Source organism: Bolinopsis microptera, chromosome 8, assembly GCF_026151205.1.
Source record: "Bolinopsis microptera isolate Bmic1 chromosome 8, MBARI_Bmic_1.0, whole genome shotgun sequence".
NCBI classification, from domain to species: domain Eukaryota; kingdom Metazoa; phylum Ctenophora; class Tentaculata; order Lobata; family Bolinopsidae; genus Bolinopsis; species Bolinopsis microptera.
Window position 1 is genome coordinate 12,308,646 of NC_087079.1, and position 24,950 is coordinate 12,333,595.

General features: G+C 39.4%; 1 protein-coding gene across 1 annotated transcript; it reads left to right on the top strand.

The window, feature by feature from the left end:
- Positions 1–18,480: 18,480 nt before the first annotated feature.
- LOC134820155 (potassium voltage-gated channel subfamily D member 1-like) lies at positions 18,481–20,017 on the top strand. Its single transcript, XM_063830377.1, has 2 exons — positions 18,481–18,946; positions 19,047–20,017. Exons 1-2 carry the CDS (start codon positions 18,481–18,483, stop codon positions 20,015–20,017), a joined length of 1,437 nt encoding a protein of 478 aa, XP_063686447.1.
- The last annotated feature ends 4,933 nt before the right edge of the window (positions 20,018–24,950 follow it).

Sequence of the window (24,950 nt, forward strand, 5' to 3'; positions counted from 1 at the left end):
CCGTCCAGCCATGCTCGTTATTCCATTGGAATTTCCAATGCTGTCAACGACAACATGTTGTCCTGTCCTTTTTCTTAACTGAGCTGTGGCCTGTGCAACTGTCTACAGTAATAATATGATACCTTTATTATGTTATTGTACAATGTACAATGTACCTACCTACATGGTGTTTTAGACAAAGGAACATCGATGCTGAAACGGTCTCCAATCCTCAATTGAAATTAAGGCAAGCTTGACATACAGAAAAAGAAGGGAAATCATGCATATGATACTTACAAGAAACTTTGTGATTTTTTCTGGATAGTGAAAAATGACATGAATGTCATATTACGGTATTCTCATTAAGTCATTAATGTAATATATCTGTGATCTGTAGAGTTGTAATAAAGTACAAAATTAGTGTTGTAATAAAGTACATAATTAGAGTTGTAATAAAGTACATAATTAGAGTTGTAATAAAGTACACGATGAGTGTTGTAATAAAGTACGTAATTAGTGTTGTAATAAAGTACATAATTAGAGTTGTAATAAAGTACACGATGAGTGTTGTAATAAAGTACGTAATTAGTGTTGTAATAAAGTACATAATTAGAGTTGTAATAAAGTACATAATTAGAGTTGTAATAAAGTACATAATTAGTGTTGTAATAAAGTACATAATTAGAGTTGTAATAAAGTACATAATTAGAGTTGTAATAAAGTACATGATGAGAGTTGTAATAAAGTACATAATAAGTGTTGTAATAAAGTACATAATTAGAGTTGTAATAAAGTACATAATAAGAGTTATAATAAAGTACATAATTAGTGTTGTAATAAAGTACATAATTAGTGCTGTAATAAAGTACATGATGAGAGTTGTAATAAAGTACATAATTAGTGTTGTAATAAAGTACATAATTAGAGTTGTAATAAAGTACATAATTAGAGTTGTAATAAAGTACATAATTAGTGTTGTAATAAAGTACATAATTAGTGTTGTAATAAAGTACATAATTAGTGTTTCAATAAAGTACATAATTAGTGTTGTAATAAAGTACATAATTAGTGTTTCAATAAAGTACATAATTAGTGTTGTAATAAAGTACATAATTAGTGTTTCAATAAAGTACATAATTAGTGTTGTAATAAAGTACATAATTAGTGTTGTAATAAAGTACATAATTAGAGTTGTAATAAAGTACATAATTAGTGTTGTAATAAAGTACATAATTAGTGTTGTAATAAAGTACATAATTAGTGTTGTAATAAAGTACATAATTAGTGTTGTAATAAAGTACATGATTAGTGTTGTAATAAAGTACATAATTAGAGTTGTAATAAAGTACATGATGAGTGTTGTAATAAAGTACATAATTAGAGTTGTAATAAAGCACATAATTAGAGTTGTAATAAAGTACATAATTAGAGTTGTAATAAAGTACATAATTAGTTTCAACTAATCAATCTATTTACCAGTTTGCCGAATCGGGACCAGGTATTCAGAAGATGAAATTTAGGGCTGCCGGAAATTGCAGGGAATTGAAATTGCTTTTTATTCTTTAGGACAAATATCAAATTTTGAAAATATTCCAGATTTTGAAAATATGTTAAACTTTGATGATGTTTATTACGAAACTTACTATCACTGACCGATCACTGACCGATTATAAAAAATTGAAATAATTCAAAATTTTAAAAAAATCGTATCTGACTCGGCTATCGGGAGTTGGATACGAGACCCCAATATTTCAATTCAATATTACGATTATATATCTGACTCGGGGCTCGGAAACGAAAGTCGAGACACCGATATCACGATTCTAATTTATTTTTCAAAACCTATATCCAGCCAAATTCTTGGAAACCGGACCGAAACCTGATGTTAAAGACGGATATATCCGGTCGGTCCCTACAACAGATTACTGGAAATTAGAGTCTCACATTATAACTTACCGTCCTTTCGGAACCATCTGAGAGATTTTCCTCTGATCTGTTCAGGTATATTCACTGTCACAGTATAACCTGAAGTTAAGGGTCTGAAGTTAAGGGTCTGAAGTTAAGGGTCTGAAGTTAAGGGTCTGAAGTTAAGGGTCTGAAGTTAAGGGTCTGAAGTTAAGGGTCTGAAGTTAAGGGTCTGAAGTTAAGGGTCTGATAATTGGAGATTAGTCTATCTCGTTCAAATCAGACATTGTGAATAAAATGTGGATGAAAAAAAATTAAAATATTACAATACAACAAGATTCGTACATTCGTCTTCGCATGATAATGATAACATAAAAAACAAACAAACCTTCAACCCCAAGGATGAGTAGGGAGTACTCTTCAGATGGTACTGGAGTTGTGTCGTCAATTACAACAATAATAATAACATGTTTTAACACGCCACCCTGCCCGTCCACAAATTCCGCCCTGTATAATCCTGAAATAACGTTTGTTTTTTTCCAAATCTTACAACTTGCTGACCAAGTTTATCAATTTTCAGGCTGAAACCTAACATTGAATCTAGCCACGCCGGTTACTAAAAGTTTGCCTCAAAAACACACGAAAAGCATCCCATCTAGTTGGACACATACCAGCATAAGAGGGAGAGGGGTTGTAGATATAGATAGAGTTCCCACGAATTTGCAGCACTCCTGGTGATTCCACAACTCGAACCCATTGATCTCCTGGATGAAAAAAAAATCAGTTAATCTTTTGATTATTTCAGAAAATCGAACACGCATTAGATTTTAAAATACCACTTAAATTGAATAAGCTACTGAAGAATCTAGTCACCAATTAGCCGGTGCCAGGTGACGGACCGGAAAGAGTCATTGTCCCAAGTTGCTGTTATCCAAGCTCCTTGTCCCAGTTTAACAGAGATCTTCTCGTCATATTCGTTTCCTAAAAGGTAAAATACATTGAGATAAAGGATGACGACTAACGATTAAGCTAACCATCCAAACGAAATGACGTACGATTAACGTTGAATCACAATTTATTATCGGCAGTTAAAACTGGGCGGTATATTTTCTCACCGGGTATTTGAACATCGTACACAAACGTGGAATCAATGCTCCCATAGCCATAATCAATCTGAGCTTGGTAGAAGCCACTGATTTCCGGTTTTAGGTTCAGAATGGTGAGAGAGCGCCCATCAGTAGACAGTTGGAACTGAGGAAACTGGTTTGCCAGGTTAGGGATGATCCTTAGAACTATATATTTAGTACCGTATGAATATACAAAGCATTTTTAAATAATTTAAAGTCTGAAAACTTCTAAACAGATTGAAAAGTGGCTGCCAAATTGTTTTACAGTGGCCATCTTGTGATTTGAAAACTCAGTGGTTAGAAATCGACCACAATAATAGTACAGACAGATCCGTTTGGAAAATGTATAAATGTATAAATGTATAAATGTATAAATGTATAAATGTATAAATGTATAAATGTATAAATATATAGGGGGGGGGTGTCATGTCCGTCTATGTCCGCCTATGTCCTGTCCTTTTTGGATTCTATGAGACAACGGACGTGTTTTTTGGGACATTGGCGGACACGGACGGACATTGGCGGACTCGGACGGACATTGGCGGACCCGGACGGACATTGGCGGACTTGGATGGACATTGGTGGACATTAGCGGACATTGGTGGACATTAGCGGACAAACATTTGAGGACTGAAGAGTAATGAAGAGTACTGAAGAGTACTGAGGAGGATGGCTGAGAAGGATGGCTGAGGAGGATGGCTGAGGAGGATGACTGAGAGGGAGGAGAAGGATCAGGAAGACCCAGGAGGAGGAGGAGGAGGAGGAGAACTGAGGAGGATGACTGAGGAGGAGGAGGACTTAGGAGGAGGACTGAGGAGGACTGAGAAGGAGGAGGACTGAGGAGGATGGCTGAGGAGGATGGCTGAGGAGGATGACTGAGAGGGAGGAGGAGGAGGAAGAGGAGGAAGAGGACTGAGGAGGAGGAGGAGAAGGACTGAGGAGGAGAAGGAGGACCCAGGAGGAGGAGGACCCAGGAGGAGGAGGACCCAGGAGGAGGACCCAGGAAAAGGCCCCAGGAGGAGGAGGAGGACTGGGGAGGAGGAGAACTGTTGAGGACTGATGAGGAGGACTGAGGACGAGGAGGAAGAGTAGGAGGAGGACTGAGGAGGGGAGGAGGAAGAGGACTGGGGAGGATCAGGAAGACCCAGGAGGACCCAGGAGGAGGAGGAGGAGGAGGACCCAGGAGGAGGAGGAGGAATGAGGAGGACTGAGGAGGACTGAGGAGGAGGACTGACGATGACTGAGAAGGAGGAGGACTGAGGAGTACTGAGGAGGATGGCTGAGGAGGATGGCTGGGGAGGATGGCTGAGGAGGATGACTGAGGAGGATGACTGAGAGGGAGGAGGAGGAGGACTCAGGAGGAGGACTCAGAAGGAAGAGGAGGAGGACTCAGGAGGAGGACTCAGGAGGAGGACTCAGGAGGAGGACTTAGGAGAAATGAGAAGGAGGACTGAGGAGAACTGAGGAGGAGGAGGAGGAGGAGGACTGAATAGGAGGAGGAGAAGGAGGGGGACTGGGAGAGGACTGGGGAGGAGGACTGATGAGAAGGATGAGGAGGAGGACCCAGGAGGAGGAGGACTGAGGACCGAGGAGGAAGAGGAGGAGGATGAAGAGGAGGAGGAGGAGGACTGAGGAGGAGGACTGAGGAGGACTGAGGAGGATGACTGAGAGGGAAGAGGAGGAGGAGGAGGAGGAGGACTAAGGAGGACTGAGAAGGAGGAGGAGGAGGAGGAGGACTAAATAGGAGGAGGAGGAGGGGGACTGAGGAGGAGGATGGAGGACTGAGGAGAAGGATGAGGAGGAGGACTGAGGACTGAGGAGGAAGAGGAGGAGGATGAAGAGGAGGAGGAGGACCCAGGAGGAGGACCCAGGAGGAGAACTCAGGAGGAGGAGGAGGACTGGGGAGGAGGAGGACTGTTGAGGACTGATGAGGAGGACTGAGGACGAGGAGGAGGAGTAGGAGGAGGACTGAGGAGGGGAGGAGGAAGAGGACTGAGGAAGATCAGGAAGACCCAGGGGGAGGAGGAAGAGTAGGAGGAGGAAGCATCTAAATGTTATTTCCATTTTTGTCCGTTTTTGTCCATTTTTGTCCGTTTTTGTCCGCTCTATTTTTGTCCGTTTTGAAAATATAGGGTACCGAACGGACAAAAAACATGATCCCCCTATAACAGCAAAAATTGAACATTTTATTTAGCAATTTAGGTGTCCATTAATGTCCGCCTATGTCCGCCTATGTCCGTCTATGTCCGCTTATGTCCGCCTATGTCCGCCTATGTCCGTCTATGTCCGCCTATGTCCGCCTATGTCCTGTCCTTTTTGGATTCTATGAGACAAGCGGACATAGACGGACGTGACACCCCCCCTATATAAATGTATAAATGTATAAATGTACAATATATATATAATACGGAAACAAGGTGTCCTTTGTGGCTGACTAATTTTACCAACATTTTTCCAGATTTGGTTATCAAAAGTACGTGACACTGAATTTCTCAGTGCTCCTTCGTAAGAAAGCAAATATCTTGCACAATCTTTTTCTGCATGATGTTTGCAACAAAAGTTATTTTCATTGATAAGATAAACACTCTTGGTGAGTTGATGAATCCACAGCCTTCTACGATATCCACAACTAAAGATATCTAAAAAATAAGAAAGGAGGTAAAAAGTGGCAAAAAGAGGCAAAAGGTGGCCTTAGGACACGTGGAAAAGTTAAGAAATGTTGGCCAGCCACAAAGGACACCTAGACCTAGTGAGACTCAAAAACGTCAAAAATATGTTTTCAGACGGATCTGTCTGCACTATAATTATTAATTACTGTCTTAAAAACACAACTACCAATTCTCCCAACACTCACCTTGCTATCCCCGGGTTTGATAAGAACAGGCTGACTCGACCCTCTCTGAAAATAAAACCAGGATATGATTTTGAACCTGCCGACGGTAGTGGCAGTGAGTTGGGTGCTGCCTCCTGCTACTCCCTTGATTGTGAACCTGGGCACTGGAGCTCGGAGGTCTTTATACAGGGTGTAGTAGAATGTATAGCTCCAACCATCGTGACATATAACTTCTGCTTTGAAGGTTCCTGACATATTGTATTTAGTTGGACAACCAATGGGGTAAGTTATTTTTTGTGTGTCAGCGTGGAGTTTCTTGTAGACGATAGTCACAATTACGCCTGTTTTTACTTTTTTTTTCTTTTGTTCAAGTTCCATCCATCGTAGAATTTTCGTCTAATTCAGAATTGAAAATAAATAAATAACATACCGAAATCTTCTTCTCTCAAATCAATTATCTGCAGCGTCTGTCCATTCGAGAATGTGAGGGATTTGAGAAAGTTTGTCATCGGAACATATCTGAAAATTATATTATAACATACACATTCGCTTATGAGGGCTGTGGGATACACAGCTTAAAGGCTAGCGTGCAGCATGGAATTTAAGCGGAGGTATTATCAAATATCATTATGTTTTATAAATAAAATACATGATATTTTATGTACAATCACATGAAGAGTTTCTACGAGTTGATTAATGGCGCATAAATGATAAATAAATGATGGAACTATCTCTCATGTAGTGCATTGAACAGAAGCTTGATAATTTTCTTTGAAGACCTCATGAAGTAATATCATGCTTGAAGAGTCCTCTACATTTACACGTATATTTGCCGAAAGATGTTGTTATTTCTATGTATCACCATTCATCATCTAATCAGTTGTTTCAAACATTGGTCGAGAAATTGGTGGAAAAAGGATTCAATAATATTTTTACTGCTATAACTGCTATAACATATTGTAGTCGTAGAGGAATAGTTGTTTATATTTTTATAGGAATGGATATTTTGCTAGCTTAACAATATTATAACAATAAACTCTGTATAAAATGCATTTCTATAATACAGGTTGGCCAAGAAGTAACAGTCCACACGCAACCCTTGAATTACTCTTGGACTACGTTTCAGAATCATACAAACATTTCAGGGATTATAGATATAGGTCTAACTTAGGTTCGCTGAAGATTTTGTAAAATTTCGTCGATTGCAGTACTACATTATACATGTGGCATACAATTACCCTTCTTTCCCACTCCTTTCCCTTCTTTCCCTTTCTTTCCACTTATTTGCTTATTTCCCACTTCTTTCCCACTTCTTTCACACTTCTTTCCCACTTCTTTCCCACTATTTTCCCACTTCTTTCCCACTATTAAAAGAGGAAACTTTTAATATCTGCAACTCCTGTTAATATAAAACTAAGTATGGATCATTCAGCACCTGTTACCCAAAATAGAACGATATGTGACTTTCCAATGGCTTTTCTGAACATAGAGGAATGTTAACACCAATCACAACCCTTGTCCTCCAACCACGTGTAATAGCTGACAACAAACAAACATTCTGTTGAGAACTTCTTTCAACATACAAACTTAGTCCAGAATTTCCTGTTGGTGAACACTCATTGATTTCCATCAACTACAACATTTGGTTGGCTAGACTGTGACAGGGATTTAGGGCACGGACAAGGGTAGCTGGCTAGTCGCCAACTTCTCACGCCACGCGTTGGAGAAATTCCAAGAATTAGCTGCTTTGGCAACGTTCCCAGGAATTTGCGTGTAAAAGAAGTGGACGGTTACGATGTTTCATATCACGTGGTGCGCTTTCGTGTCACGTGGTATAGACTCGGCGTATGCTATTGGTGGCACGTGGTACGCACGTGACGCGCCCACGTGATCGCGCGTCTAACTGTTCTACTATTATCGAGTTCTAATCAGCAGTATCATTGATTATTGTAAGTCGGAGAATTGAATGATAAACATCAGTTACGACTAAAAAGCGGGCCGGGTTTATACAAATTTCCGGGGCGGGATGATATCACCTTGAGATGTTTATCTAACAGCGGGCCGGGCTGAGTGATAATATGATCCCGCGTCGAAATCCCGGAGATATTTATAAACGCCCCGTTGGTATAATATGACTACCCGGCTACCCCTCACAAGATATGTTATGTTGTCCAATTGCACACGATATCTATTGCTCGTGTTGGATCTGTTGTATCGTTAAGCGCTTATTAGTCAATAGTCCCCTAATACCAATACTAGCTGCAGTAGAATAGTTTCTGTGGTACGAAACAGTATTTCTCCATCTCATTCATTACATTTAAAGTAATTTCTATTTTAAAATTCACGATATTGCAAATTTTCCTATTCACCAGAATTATGACGATGACCAATTCTCAATAAATATAATCCAGTTTCTGCTCATTTTCTTTTGTGGGTTGATATTTTCACCACTTGGTTTATCAATGCTCGACTAACGAATTTAAATTGATAAGGCGATAATTTTTTAATTAAAGTTAGAATATACACTCCGGGCTCTAAGATAATCATTAATCAGCAAGGACAAAAGGAATTTTTGACGTTTGCCGCGACAAATCGCGATTTTCTCAGATCCTCGCGACAAATCGCGATTATTTCAGTTCTCCAGGACAAATTACGCATTTTCTTTTAAATCTGAGTGCCAAGTATATGGAACCAATCACATCCACAGCCTTCCGAATGTATGTACGGACTTCAGAAGCTCATAATGATCAGGGTAGCATGAAACATGTATGAACATGTAATGAACAGGAGTAGTTTCCAGAAAAACTTTGAAAAAAATTCGACTTAGAAGATTTTCGGTCCGAGTAATTCTCGATACGAACCTCTGATGACAGAGCTCCTGCCTGCATTCCGAGATTGCATTACATGGGAAGCCTCGAGTCCAAAATCGTTTATCGAGAGGTAGGTACTATTACTAGGTACGGACTTCAGTAAAGTAAACCGAAAAAAATATGTTAGGCTCATAATGATCAGGGTAGCATGAACCATGGAAAACAATTGGTTTTCAGGAATCCACTTTCACTGGCATTTCTTTACCCACTCGTCTGCTGACGTAACATTGTTAGCCAAAAACGTCCCTAAAACTTGACCACTAGACATAAAGTTGACCACTAGACATAAACTTGACCACTAGACATAAAGTTGGCCACTAGACATATAAAACTTGACCACTAGACATAAAGTTGACCACTAGACATATAAAACTTGACCACTAGACATAAATTTGACCACTTATAGACACCCCAATCAATGTCTGGAAAACTGCAAACATTCACACGACGATGACTTACCCCACTTAAGGAATTGTACGAGAAGATGAACAAAGGCAAAGATGAGGAAATAAAATAATGATCAGCTCATAAAGTTAGTTGGGGGTTAATTTGTTAAGTGACATCGAATCTTGAAATTTGGACAACAGCTCATGAGGGTAAAGGAGATATTTCTACGAAGACATGACGGTGTTAGTGTAACTTATTGTTTCCATATAATGGTAGTGTTAACTGTAAGCTAATGATCTTAGAAATGAGTAAAATAACAATAAGAACATGCTACTCATTATTCAGCCTACCGTCTGGGCGTCTGGTAACTAGAAAATAATTCTGCTAATTTCTTGAGGGATTTAGTTTGGGATTAGGGGTCGTTCACATATTACCTAATCAGCCGAAGGGGGAGGGGGTTCCCAAATTATTACGGTTGATTACGAAAGGGTGGGGGCGAATATTCTCGGGTATAATGATCAGAGTAGCATGAAACATGAACAAAAGTAGTTTCAGGAAAAACTTCCAAAATCGTATATCGAGAGGTAGGTACTACTACTAGGTACGGACTTCTGAAAACCGAACAAAAGGCTCAATGCCCATAATGATCAGGGTAGCATGAACCGTGGAAAAATTGGTTTCCAGGAATCAACTTTCACAAGCATTTCTTAACCGACTCGTCTACGTAACATTGTTAGCCAAAAACTTCCCAACTTCCCTAAAACTTAGACATAAAAACTTATACCACTAGACATAAAATTACCACTGGACATAAAGTTAACCACTAGACACCCCAATTAATGTCTGAAAACTGCAAACATTCAGAAGACGATACATAGAGGCCTGAGGCCCTCTTATGAACAAAGGCAAAGATGAGGAAATAAAATAATACGTATGTGATGTCAAATGTGTTAAGCATAAGGTAAGTTAGCAGTTAATCTAGAACAATTTGGAGCAATGAGAACATTGACCAATTGTTAAGACGATTAATATGTATTATAACTTTATATCATACCTTTGCGAACACAATATGGACAAAAACTCATGAGGGTAAAGGAAATATTTCTACGAACATAGTGATAGTGAAAAACGTATACAAAGGATGCCACAATGCTGACAACATGCCGCCACCTCTAAGTCGCCCACAAAAAGCTGCAAAAGTTTGCCACTATTCAATAGAATTAAAGATGTTAAGTGATTTAAACCTCATTCTGTCGGATAACCATAATGATAATATGCCATAAGACTACTTGTTCCAGAACCACGTGCCTAAGAACAACTTGTTCACTTGAAGAACCGTGGAAATTTCTGCGAATTCGACGCGATTTTCGAGATTTTCGCTTAGTTTGGCTTGTCGCGGCGCCGCGATTTTTGGCCTAAATAATCGCGATTTTCTTTTGACCTTTTTAATCAGTGATATTTTCTGAATTTTGGTTAAAATGTAACGATTATTCCCTGCAGCAGTTCTGAAACAAGTATGAAAGTGTTGTGCGTCCTAGTGCTAGTTCTTTACGAACAGCTGATCACAAGCCACGACTTGACATATACAGCCCTGCGGTTCGGAGCCAACGGTTACATACTCATAGAGCAAGATTTTGGGCCATTACATGAAGCCCTGACAGCTTGTTCCTGGGTTAAGCGAATGAGGAGTGAAAAAAGTTATTCCCAGTATTGGCTAACTTACGGAGTTAATTCAAACGATAACGAGCTGGGATTAACTGACATGGGACGCAATTTAATGTTTGGCGGCAGTACATCCTACACAAGACCAACTGAAACTACCGGAGAATGGCACAGTATCTGCTTCACGTGGAGTTATTCGACAAGGACCAAACTGGTATATTACGATGGGAAACAAATAGGAACGGGGGAGACACCGAGTGGAAGGAAACTGGCCGGTGGAGGTACTTTATTGCTAGGTCAATATCATTCAGGATACGGAGTGGGGACTATCGACAGTGTTTACTACTTCGGCGGCGAGTTATACGATACCAACATTTACTCTTCTCAGCTATCATGGCAAGTGAAGTGGAAAACATGTTTACCAGGGGGCGATGTGGGAATTACTCTCAAACATTTGGAGACAAGGTACTCATAAGCTGGCAGGATATCCTCCAGGAGACCAGACAGGGGAGCGTCAGTGATGTGGTACTAGAGGAGTGTGCAACCAGCCACACTCACCCGGAAGAGGAGAATGAGAGAGAAGCTAGGGCACATGACGACTCGGGGAAATGGGACTTCTTGAGGGGCGGGACTTTCTACAATAAGATTATCTCCGAGGATTTCTTTGAGGACATGACCGGCCGCCTGGACCTGATCGCTCAGTTTGCAAACCACACCATCGACGATGCGCTCATTTTACATCTTGACAGACACCATTCAGACGGACGATCAAGAAATGAAACAGAGGAGGACTCCGATTCCGAGTCCGATGAAATGACGGATACTGCAGAGGACTTGCTTAGCTTAATTCTAGAAACCGATAACTGGGTTTTCTTGACTCACAAAACGCTCTACAACCAAGTGGTGACAGACAGACTGCTGTCTGACGTGTCAGCCCGTTTGGACCTGGTGGTAGAGTTTGTCGGTCACCGTTGTGACAACGCCTTGATCGAGCACTTAGAAAGAAATCATTAACTAGAACAGGACATACAGGAGAAGGACTTTATTCGGTATGTGGATGATTATAATTTGTATTACATATTTTTATCTACGTATGGATATTGGATAATGGATATTGAATATTGAAAATTGAAAAATCATAAATGAATTAGGAAGTGTGCATGAAATTGAGAGGACGACATGGGTGCAGTTTTGCACGGTTATCGCTATAGCCACATTACAAATCATGAAATCAATATGCATTTTGTGTTTATGACAAGAGATATTTAACTTTTCTCAAGCAGATATGGATAACCTCTAATCTCTATATCATTATTAGTTATTACCGTCATATATAACAGTATAACCGACCAAATCATGTTTTTCAGCTATCCAACACAACGAATCCTGGCCAACTGACACCAACCTGTTTCCATGTAGCCTTGTCCAGGAAGCATACTGAACTGGCACCGGAACGTAAAGAGCGACACTTTGTGACAATCTACCACTTACTCCACAGCTTTGAGTTGAGCTCTCAGAGACAAACAAGTAGAAATATTCTCGGTTTTTGGGGTGGTACGCGTCGTACACCGTGTAAAACGCTGAAAGTAACAGGATTGTTATGATTCCGGGATTCTTTGCCACAATTTCCCTAAATTAAAACGACTGATTTGGCACTTAATGAGAAAATTTGTGTTTGTATTCATCACATAACGTTATGTAAATATTTACTGATGTTAAAAATGGTATATTTTTTGGAAAATTAAGTTTTAACTGACCTTCGTCTGAGAATGTCAAGTTCTTTATTTGCATAACTTTCCCATCTGAATAGAAGTTCAGTCTACTGTGTTCGGGAGCTGGGAAATCATTTACTACATTTAAATTTAAATTTTTATTTAATTAATTTATATATTTTAATAAGGTATCGTATGTTTTTATTGTTTATGATACTTGTTTAAAATTTAAAATTTAAAATCTAGTTACAATAATAATAACATACAACTTGTATAAAAAGCATTAATACAACTGTTGTTTGATTCAGAGTTAAATGAGAAAACATAGTAATTATATTCTCAAACAGTCAAACAATAATAATCTCACCTATATTAGTGGAGTTGTTTTTAAGCCACTTGTAGGTGGTACACTCAAAGGTAGGAGACATGATCACATTGTTTTGTCGACTGCTGTAGATCGCGCTACTGATTTCTAAATTACATGATTTGAGTTATCTATAGAAAATATTCAAAAGAAATCGTGTATCTTTAAATTTATTATTTAAAATTGGATAATTTTAATAATGTTTTTATCATTTTTTAACCTGTTCTTGAATTTGAAATTGGTCATACTAATGAGCAAAAAGACCGAAAAATGAGGTATAGATTAAGTATAAAGAAAGGTCGTTTTACTACTACATTTATTACACTAAAATAAGTGTGGTTAGTGGTATGTTACATACCCGCTTCAGAGTTAGCGGAAGTGAGGTCTACGTAGAATCTTCTAGACCAAGTCCTTCCCCCGCTGGATACCATCGCTCTGTACACACCTCTGTCATCTGAACTGCATCTGGAGAGAGCAGTGAGGTTAGGTGAGGTTAGGTGAGGTTAGGTGAGGTTAGGTGAGGTTAGGTGAGGTTAAGTGAGGTTAGGTGAGGTTAGGTGAGGTTAGGTGAGGTTAGGTGAGGTTAGGTGAGGTTAGGTGAGGTTAGGTGAGGTTAGGTGAGGTTAGGTGAGGTTAGATGAGGTTAGGTGAGGTTCGGTGAGGTTAGGTGAGGTTAGGTGAGGTTAGGTGAGGTTAAGTGAGATTAGGTGAGGTTAGGTGAGGTTAGGTGAGGTTTGGTGAGGTTTGGTGAGGTTAGGTGAGGTTAGGTGAGGTTAGGTGAGGTTAGGTGAGGTTAGGTGAAGTTAGGTGAGGTTAGGTGAGGTTAAGTGAGGTTAGGTGAGGTTAAGTGAGGTTAGGTGAGGTTAGGTGAGGTTAGGTTAGGTTAGGTGAGGTTAGGTGAGGTTAGGTGAGGTTAGGTGAGGTTAGGTGAAGTTAGGTGAGGTTAGGTGAGGTTAGGTGAGGTTAGGTGAGGTTAGGTGAGGTTAGGTGAGGTTAGGTGAGGTTAGGTGAGGTTAGGTGAGGTTAGGTGAGGTTAAATGAACAAAAGATACATTGGATAAAACATGACAGAAGGAATTGCATACTGTGAGATGAGAAGGTGCATTCCTCTGGAATTTGGCACAATATCAGACTCCTTGACTTCTCCCTCAGAGGAAGGGTTACTGACAGGAGTGAAATACCATCTAACTGCTCCCTCGTTCACTCCCTCAATTCTTAGGACGAGTTTCTTTCCCACCGAACATCGAACTGTACGGTCGTAGGTTGCTAAAGTGGTAAGTGTTATGGTAAGATGGTTTTGCTAAGATGAAGAAGGGTTACAGTTAGTTCACTGCATCCCCTTTTTAAATCTACAGGATCATTCATTAAAATAATCAGATAATGTTTTGTAGCGGAATGAGCTATCAGCTTGATTCCAGCAGGATGTCCAACCTGAGTTAGCGAAGACTTGTAGGTTGAAGTTGAACTCGTGTATCTGGTCTCCGTAGTCCAGGCTTGCTGTGTAAATACCTTCATCCGGTCCACAAGTGTCCTCAATCACCATATGATGCTCAGTCATCATCATCTTTCCTGAGGAGAGGGAAGTTGGACTATATCTATAACAATTTTAGTGGTTTTAAAGCATAATAGTAGCTAAACTTGGTGACATGTCCCATTCGTTTGAAGAAAATGCCAAAAGTCTGTGCACAGACTTTTTTATTCCATACAATTTTGGGTCTATCAATATCTTACTATCCTACCCCTGATAGGTTCCAACTTGATAAGTTTGCCGCCATCTCGTCGGTACCATGATGTTTTGTAACCACCTGCTATACTCTCAGGAATCTGCAAACTTGCCGGGTGACCAGCCTCTGCCTGCACCATCGATATCGGATAAACTGGAAAATGTAAAATATGTAAATGGAAATTGTAGCTATAGCGTGGAATTTCCGTTCCAGGACGACAAACGTCAGAAAAAAAACTACCGAATTATAAATCATTTTTCTCTTCATTGATGTTTAATCGATTCAAAGAAATTGAAAAAACATTAGTTGCCCATTGTAGCTGGACAAACCGAAAAAGTGTTTTCCTTTTTCGCGATAAAACTACGAACCGTTCCTGATGAGAATCAGTGTGAAGGTGTATGTTATTCTGTTGCCAGAGAATGTAGCCTCGGCCACATACTTTCCTGGAAATTGAAATATTGATATGCGTTTTAACGCTTGCAGAATGCAGAATCTATTAGGTACTAACGACCGTGTCAAATGTGTTTGGACACTGTCCGTCGACATTCCCTAGAATTTATAAATTCCAAGTTTGATCTAAATTGCAACATACCTTCATCGCGCCGTGTAGGCTGCAGTATCTGTAGCTTCGTCTTGTCAGAGCTGAAGGTATACCTCCCCGAACCGCTTAGTGCCACCTGTTGTCCATTTGGTTGGAGATGATACCTGTAAAATTGTATGAGCAATTATTAACAGTTCAGAATGTAGTCAGTACAATATTAAGAATTATTTTCTACCCAGTACAGAATTATATGAAAAACTGAATTCCCCGCATTAAAAAAATCAAAAAACGAAGCTAAAAAGTACGAACCATTTCACTGATTCGGGACTGTTGATAACTTTCAAATAAAACTGGACAGACTTAGAAGAAGGCACAAAATTAACAGTCTCTTCAGCCCTGTCTAGAATTGCCAGCTCAAACTCTCTGGTCTCAGATCCGGCTTTGTAAACGTATCGTCCTGCCTGGCTTGGTATAACTTTGTGGAGTATCAGAACTCTGCCCTTTTGGCTGATCGTTACATCCTCTCCTCTCTGATAAGAAATGAAATAGATTTGGGAAAAAGTACTAAAAAATCAACGAAATTAACCTGCAAAATCTGGCAATAAATTCTGCGTAAAAAAGAGACCATTATAGAATTTACCATACCTGAATAGTTTGTTCACCGTTGGAAGTGCGTCTGAACCACGTTGTGACTATGTTGTTGTCAGTATTGGCTGATACTAGGACTGCACTGCGACCCAGTATCACAGACACTGCAATCGCGGCAATATCTGAGGTTATATCATTATCAAATAATCAATCTACAGCTGAGTAATATAAATTCAGCTGAGTAATATAAATTTTGGACTTAAAAAATATTTTTTTAAACAAAATATAGAACTCTGACTCATGGAGAAGACAATTGAGACAATTAACACTCCCTGAAGGAACCCTAGTAACCCTAGTAACCCTAGTAACCCTAGTAACCCTAGTAACCCTAGTAACCCTAGCAACCCTAGTAACCCTAGCAACCCTAGTAACCCTAGTAACCCTAGTAACCCTAGTAACCCTAGTAACCCTAGTAACCCTAGTAACGCTAGTAACCCTAATAACCCTAGTAACCCTAGCAACCCTAGCAACCCTAGTAACGCTAGTAACCCTAGAAACCCTAGCAACCCTAGCAACCCTAGTAACCCTAGTAACCCTAGTAACTCTAGCAACCCTGGTAACCCTAGCAACCCTAGTAACCCTAGCAACCCTAGCAACCCTAGTAACCCTAGTAACTCTAGCAACCCTAGTAACCCTAGCAACCCTAGCAACCCTAGCAACCCTAGTAACCCTAGTAACCCTAGTAACCCAAGGAACCCTAGGAACCCTAGTAACCCTGGTAACCCTAGTAACCTTAGTAACCCTAATAACCCTAGCAACCCTAGTGGCTAGTAACTTTAATAACCTTAGTATTTAGTAACCCTAGTAACAATAATGTGAACATACCCCCGCCAATGACTTGAACGTTAAAGTGTTCCTCCCGTATAGAACCAAAGAATCCCATTTCAACTGTGTATTTTCCTGAAATGATTAGTGCTATTATTCACTTGTAGGTCTATAACCTACCGACCTGCGCGCCGACCTGCGTCTCATAGCCGGTTTTAAACAAACATTTACGGGTATCATTCGTTAATTGTTCACTTATCATTAGTATCACTTTTAGCAGCCTAGTGTAAAATTATTGATTCCCTAAAACTCGCTTTACAGAGTTTAAGGTATTGCGTTTCTAGAACTCGCTAAACTTAATGTTAAACATGTTTATTGTTTAAGGTATCGTGTTCTCCAAAGTCGACAAACCAGAATCCGAGGTTTTGAGATCGTTGATACGAAGAAGCTTGCCTTTATCCAAATAGTTGTACTTCCTCGAATGTGTGACTCGATTTCGAGCACTTCCAGAGTAGCTAAACCATTTGTAGGACTGGGGGATAGTGACATAAAATTAGGATAAACATAATGAGTAAATATAGTTCCAAGGAACTTCCTCCATCCCTGGATGTCATCTTCTTTACATAAAGTCGTCGGTTTCTGACCTAAAACGAACTAAGGGGCACCGTTAAACAAATCATAGTTCCTTTATATATCTATCATTGGGTTATTACATTCTACCGTACTTGTTTGATCTTATTTTATGGCGTATGTTTACAGATAAAAGGCACGATTTAGGATACGGGCGTCAGATAGTATCTATCGACTGTAGTTATCGGAAGGTTATACCGTATACGGCTGAATCGAGTATAGCTACTACTTTGTTACTTATTGATTTCAGTTCGTTAAGCCTATACCGTGTTCTGTAACATGGAATGAAACGGAAACCATTATCTAGTGCATCGATCATTAAACACACCACTGTTTTCGTTGCACTCTAATTAAACATCAAAAAGCTTGAACAATTTTTAAAAACCCTTTCGTAAGTGAATCGTGCAACATTGGACAAACCTCAGCGGTGACAGTGGGACTCAGCATAGCTTTCTCCCCAGCTTGGAGAATCACGGCTTGGTGTGTAAAGCCGTTGGGTTTGTTTATTACGAGCTGGTACGTTGTTTCTCTCGTTCGTCCGTCCGCGAAGTTAAGCTTCGCCACGTACACTCCTGGTGAATATGATCTGTTTCAGAGCCTTATAAATTAATTGATTACTCAATTGATTCTACCATACTGTGCTAGCTGCGATACCAATTTTCAATTAATTTGCGTTTGATTACGTACTAACGTTGTAGGAACAAAAATGGTAATTGCCGATGAAGCAGGCTTCAATATGCTACTTGAAATTAAGAGGATTCAATTAGTTCTAATTGAACAGACTTATAACTGAAATCCTCATAATGTTTTTCTTCAGAATTCAAGTAGTCAAATGTAGCGCAGGTTGTAACAGTTGGAAGCAATTTACAACATAACTATGATAATTTCAATCAGGTTAATTTGCTTATAAATTATCAACTGTCAGCCAGTTGCCGGGCCTTTTGGATATAGAAAGATGGCATGAAATCATAATTAATTCTTGGCCAGATTTATTGTATCTGTAAGTGTAAGTGTATGAAGAGATCAGTCATTAAAAATTATGACTTGCTCAGCATGATACACTGAAGTTTATTGTTTCCAGGCCTGTTCCGGTCACGTAGTCATGAGAATTTCCGGTACACTGTTCAGTTAAATGGGGTCGAATGTTGTCTTTGGTCTCAACTCTCAGCAGAATATCTTTTTCGATCTTTTAAATATTTAACAAAGAAGTTACTTATTGGGAGAGATTTTGAGTTGAAACTTAACCATAACAGTATAAGATGATGATATTATTCAGCAGTTAACAAAGTTAGCCGGAAATATTTATATATAACACGGCTTATTTCAGCTCAGCATGGCTATGCAGGCTGCCTCGGGCTCGGCAACCTCAAATGATATTGAACATCGCATCGTATCTCGTTCACGACGCATCGGTCAAACACACCTGAACCCCAACCTGACCGTCCCGAAACGTAAACCAACCCCGGATACCCGCCGGAATGTATCTCTCACCGCTCTCCCAGCTTTACCTCTAGTAAGCAGTGTCCAGGCTCATCCTGTCCCAAAGAGGAAGTCCAGGGTCTGGAGACCCAATTTTTTGGAACGGAGCCAATATTTCAAGGCTAAAACTCCCAGTATTTTGGAGATCCAGGAGAATAATTTATCCTGTCCGAACAGTCCGGCACCGACCGTGCTATTAGAGAAGTTTGCCTTGTTAAGTGTTGCCGAAGAGGAAAATCACTACAAAATATTCAACGTCAGCGGAACACTCTTCGTGATCGATACAACCATCTTCCAGGACTACCCCGACACACTGCTAGGTACAATTTGTGAAATTTTTGTTTTATCGATAAATTAATTTGTTTCAAAGTGTGTGCTTCGATGAGAGTAGGAATTTCTATTTCTAATCTGATCTCACAGGTTCAGAGAGACTGGAGGAGTTCTACAACAAGACGAGAGGGGAGTATTTCGTGGAGCACTACAAGCACATGTTCCCGGTAATCACCCGGTTCTACACCCACCAGGAGGAACTCGTGTGTCCTCACTGCATGACCAAGCAGATGTTTGAGAGTTGTCTAGAGTTCTACGGGTTGCTTCCCTATTATCTAGGTCTCAAAAGTAATTTCAGGGGAGAGTTAGTAGCTGATGGTTTGAAGGAGGCGATCTATTACACTGTGATAAATCCGGGCTACAGTCGAGCAGCACTTGTATTTGCAATAGTTGACGTCTTGGTGATCTTGTGCAGTACAGTTGTTTTGATCCTGGAAACTGTTAAGGAGGTTGCTGATAAAGACTATTTCATTCGGGGAGCTTACATTGTGGAGGCTGGAGTCAACATACTTTTTACAATCCAAGCCATTTTACTGCTAGTTGTCTATCCTTCCGTAAAACTCTACTTCACGAGTTTAATGAACTGGATTGACATTGTCTCCGTGCTTCCATACTACATCAGACTTATTGCTAGATCCTACTTCACCGAGCTTGGACCAGCATTCCGAGTGTTGAGGCTAGTCAGACTATTCCGGGTGATGAAACTGTTCCGACGCTCCCTGGGAGGCCAGGTTTTGATCTCGTTTCTTTACTCCAGTATCCCTGAGATCCTCCTACTCATGTTGATGTGGGGCATTGCCATTCTCCTCTTTGGACCCTTGATGTTCTTCATTGAGGGCGAACACGGAAATGATAGTTTCGACTCTGCTTTCTCAGGAATGTGGTTTTGCGTTGTAACCATAGGAACAGTTGGTTATGGGGATCTTTATCCCAAGACTGATCTAGGAAAGTTCCTCGCTGCCGTGTACACGATCACAAATTTGACAGTGATGACAATACCAATATCAATAATCATCACCAAGTACAGCAAAGCTATGAGGATGTCCAACCCCCTAAGATAGAAACCCTAAAATGAGTTTCACCAGCAGCCAAATGTGCACATCAGAGACAATCATTATTATCTTATAGTTATTCTTAACTTAAAATCCTGAATTGTGAGGTATAAGGACTCACCCTGGTCGTCGCCATTTATAAATAGGATGGTGAGCAGTTTCTGGTCAGGAGAAATTCTGTACTTGGAAGATTTCTCGATTTTGTAAGTCGAGCCGTTCCTCCGATACCACTCCACCGACTGAAAATTGTAAATTAGAGAGCAATTTTCCTTCTTAAAAGCCATTAAAATGTTAAATTGTTTTAACTCGAGGTTGTACTCGGCAAGAGAACTCTGAAAAACTAATCTCAAAAGGTGTATCAAGAGTTAGTTCAACGTTCAATTACCGTCAATCCAGGATTAGAAGTAACGACTTTCAGAGTCAAAACAGCCGTACCCTCCTCAACCCAATACTTCTGATTACCTAACTTCTCGGCAGAAGACAGGAAAATAAGACATAACAATGACGATATGAAACTGTTAGTGTGAGCTACCATGAGGCAGTAGTGAGAGGACTAGATGTCACTGAGGGATTGGTTGAGGCAGAGTCAGAGGAGGAACTGGTCATGCCATACCCTGAGGAGGTCGAGAGATAAGTCAGGTACAAAACATGCAACCCGTTACACGACGATAAGACAAAGTTTTAGTAAATTATTTGTGAAATGTGCCTTGCATCCTTTTTAAGAAGTGTAAAAATAGTGGATGATTTTATAGTGACAATCAAAAATTAGCACTACATTAATACTTAATGACCTAATTTCATTGTGCGGAATAGAAAACTTGCCTTCTGGGAAACAATATCGACTGAATTCCTTTAGCTAATTGAACATTGGTAAATAAGCACGAATCAATTACTTATTCAGATTCTGTTTGCATTGCTATTTATGTTAATTGCTGTGGTCGCAGTTCGTACAAAAGTTGCTTGTTTTGATAAAAATGTATGTAAGCTGATAAAACATGATTAGATTATTAATTGATTATTTTTTGTCAGTTATCAAATAGCTCATTCAAATCTATCAAATAAACTCGTTCTACGAATAGCGGATTCAACTTGTATTGGAACGGGGAAAAAGGTAAATATATTTCTTCTCCGCCAATAAACTAATAAAATCTATAAAACCACTAAAAATTTTAACGCATCTAGAAACGTTAGAGAAGTTGGAAATTAAATAAATTTCACAAACGGCTTGTAAGTTGTACACAGTCTACTCAATTTACTCAAGTTGGTTGACGCAGTCAATCAACGAAGTGAAGAGATAAATGAACACATGGGGCCACCGAAAGTATCCAAGAATTGCTGAAGCAATAAGCATCGTCCAAACACAACAAAAAGCCAAGAAGGCCTAATTAAATGCGGTATGGCAAACAGTACAGTTATCTTGTTCAGATCTTCTCGTGATCAATGAACAAACCAGAAGAGCGAATCCGCATGAAAGAGTCGTGATTGAATCAAACAGAAAGAGAGAGCGCCTGTTATTGGTGCACTGTAAAGTGTAAAGTCACGTGACCAGGCTGGTACGTCACGTGAGCTGGAAATATGCCAATCAGAAGCGAGCGCGCTGGAGTGACCGTCCCGATAGAAACACTGCCTCTACACTCGAGAAGATAACAATATAATACGTCACACAGAAATCGTAATTCTTTAAGATTAAGAAACGAGGTGATAAGAGATCTGAAAATTGAGATGTTTGCAGTGTAGACCGTATGTCTAATAGGTCAAGTGTCGAGGATTGGATCGAGTATGTCATGTGTATATGCAAAATGTAATTTTTCCAGTATTAGGCTTTCCAAGAGTTCGGTATACCATTTATATACGTTTTGTATACGTCATTTTGACCGTAAATTGTACGATATTTCACCAATCTCTGAACTGATTGCATCGAGGCCCTCCTCGAGCACCTCTGAAGCTTGAGATATTGCAGTTTCTTCCATCTCACTCCCAACAGAGTACATACCTTCTGATGCTCTGGACTTGCAAGAGCAAATGCCCTCTGAAAGTTCATCGAAAGCATCACAAAACTGATCATGCAGAGAAAATCTCGAAAGTTCCGTTTTAGGGTCGACATGTTATCTTCAACGGTTTCTGAAATGTCGGCTAGCCGATCAATAGTTTTTTCTCGAGACATTTCAACGTTTGTTTGGATGTCCTCATGAATGTCTATCGCCTTATCTGCGAAGTCTTCCGAAGTTTTTTGGAGAACACAGGACAAATTCTCTATCAGTTCTTGAGTTTTTGCTTTGGCATCAGAAGTGGCTTCATCAAGTTTCTCAAAAGTTTCTGTGATGACTTCTTTGGTCGCGATCGAAGAGTCCTTGACCTTACAAAGGGATTTGTCAATGGCATCTCTGATACTATCCGTGGCTTCGAGCCCAACCATCCTTAAATTTTCCACCATCCCCGTCTTAAACTCCACCATCTTATCCTTTATCGTAGAAAATTGGTCGGTAAATCCTTCCTTAAAAGCATCTAGTTTAGTTTGACCAACATACGCAATTGATATCAAGCCGTGTTTAAAATTGTCCTCAATTTCATTGATCCTGTCCCTGATGTTAGCTGCAACTTCATCTCTCACTTCTACCATATGCTCCTTGACCTCCGACATGCGGTAGATAATATGCTCAGTGAGGGTAACAGTTCCGCAACCAATTTTTAACAAAAACCGAAAATATTAGGCTACAACCAAAATGTATACCCAATCATGCACGAGCAAAACCAAAAAAACTGGCGACAAGCCAAAAACTGCAAAACAGGTCCTGCAGACAAAGGACAGTTGCAGACAACAGAAGGCTACAAAACAGACAGACTTTCACTGATTAGCTCGCAATTCAACCACACAATTCCCTTCCTCCTGTAGAATCCTTGAGAATAGTCACGTGATAGTATATTATGTTATAAAGAAGGAGACTGTTTGGAGAATAAGAGATGATATAGGTAAATGACTTTTAAAATGAGTATGCATCAATTGTTAATTGATTTAAATATATAGAACTTACTTGTACTTAATAGTTCTCCTCTAACTAACATTGAATTCAAGTACGGCATGGGTACAATATTAGCATATATAATATTATATTATTATATGCTCAATTTATATATTGGGACATTTCCACCGTGACGGACACCACGATTTTGCTGTTTTTTAAAGTTCAAACGAATGTTGTACTCGAGATGTTGTTTATTTATCAGTTCCAACTGTTTATTAGTCCACATTTAACCTTTCTACAGGTTGTGTGAAAATTTCAGACCCCTACCATTATTACTTTCTGAGATAGCACCCCTGTGACGGACGTGACGTAAATATGACACCTTTTTTGGGTGTCTACTCAGATGGTACTCAAATTTATCTCAAAAAGTTATCTATTGTATCTAATTTGGAATTACAATGATAGAAGAAGGTTTAGGGATTTCTGAGATGCCATTTTCTTAGAGATTGCTCAATTTTTGTTTGCGTGGCGCCATTTTCAAATTGTGACAGACGTGACTGTGACGGACACACGTTTTTTTTCAATTTTTCCAAATCTTCCACTTGACACTTTTATCTTGTTCAGTGACATCTACTCTGTATTCATGCCAATTTTTAGGCCTCAAATACCCCCAAGAGGTCTGCAACAGCCAAAATCGTCCATTTTGGGCATACGCTAGGGTATCAGTCTAGGGGCATCAATTATTTCTCTACTTGAACAAATTTATAACTCTGGTAAAACATTCATCACTGTTCAACGCATCATACTGTTGAGACCATCTCCTAAAAGTTTCATTACTTTAGTGTTTAAATGTGGAAGATATTGAATTTTTACTTCAAAAATATGCGAAAATAGGGTTAAGTCCATTTTTTGTGCCTTTTACCTCTGAAAAAGTTGTAAGCAAATAAAATGGCAAAAAATCAGCAAATTAAATTATTGAATTGCATATGATGTTATTTGATAGTCTAGTCAACATAGTCAACACAATCCAACCTTATTTGACTTCTATTTGTCTTGGTTTTAGTCAAAATAATGGAAATATGGATAAAAATGGCTAAAAGTGAGCCGTATGCCCATATATGGGCATATACAAAATTATACATAACTCGGTCATTTTCTGTCCAATTTTTGATTTGACGACATAGTTTTGTTGAGGACGGCCTCAGCTTTAAGAAAAATGCCTTTAAAGTCTGTTTAAAAATTTTTTGGAGCCTTTTCAAAAAAATGTGACGGACGCGACAAGTTGGGACCCCCCTTACAAAATTTTTTTCTTAAAAGATACAAGCCTGATAATTTCTACGGTACTCCCTTACTTTCAGAAGAGATAGGTTACAGTGGTTTTTTGAATATAAATAGCACTATGTGGCTCTGAAAAAACTTTTTTGCTTAATTTTGTGACGGACGCGACACCATCTTTGTGGAAATTTTTTAGAAAAAGTATTTGAGTAACGGTTTTGAAACTTTGCATAGCTCTCATTCTTATGCATATGCCTAAGTGTATGGAATTTCATAGAGAAATATTGCTGCATACCCAAACTATGGCCCTTTGAAAATTTGAACGATTTTTTTCATTTCCGAGTAGTGTTCCTTTGAATGAGAAAAATCAAAAGTTAACGCAATATGAAACAAAATATTTTTGTTGACTTGTAAGGTTAAGAGTCTAATGAACATATTTTAACCAAAATTAGGTGCCTATCTTAACATTTTTCATTTTCACCAAGTGGAACCTTACCGTGGAATTGCCCATTGGGCTAAAAAGGGTCGAGACTCGGGACCAAAGCAAACGTAAATTTAGCTGTATTTTCCCAGGTTGGTTGGAATCATGAGCGAGTTTACATTGTGCACATAAAAATCAAGAACAAAATACCGGTGGAAATTATTTCATAGGCCCTAAAATGAATCTTCCAGATCCAGTCCTAACCTTAAATTGGACATAACTC

Excerpts from the sequence above, each read along its gene's own strand:
- LOC134820155 (XM_063830377.1), top strand. The coding sequence starts at position 18,481 with ATGGCTATGCAGGCTGCCTCGGGCTCGGCAACCTCAAATGATATTGAA. Across the intron at positions 18,947-19,046 it reads CTACCCCGACACACTGCTAG|GTTCAGAGAGACTGGAGGAG; the intron begins GTACAATTTGTG and ends CTGATCTCACAG.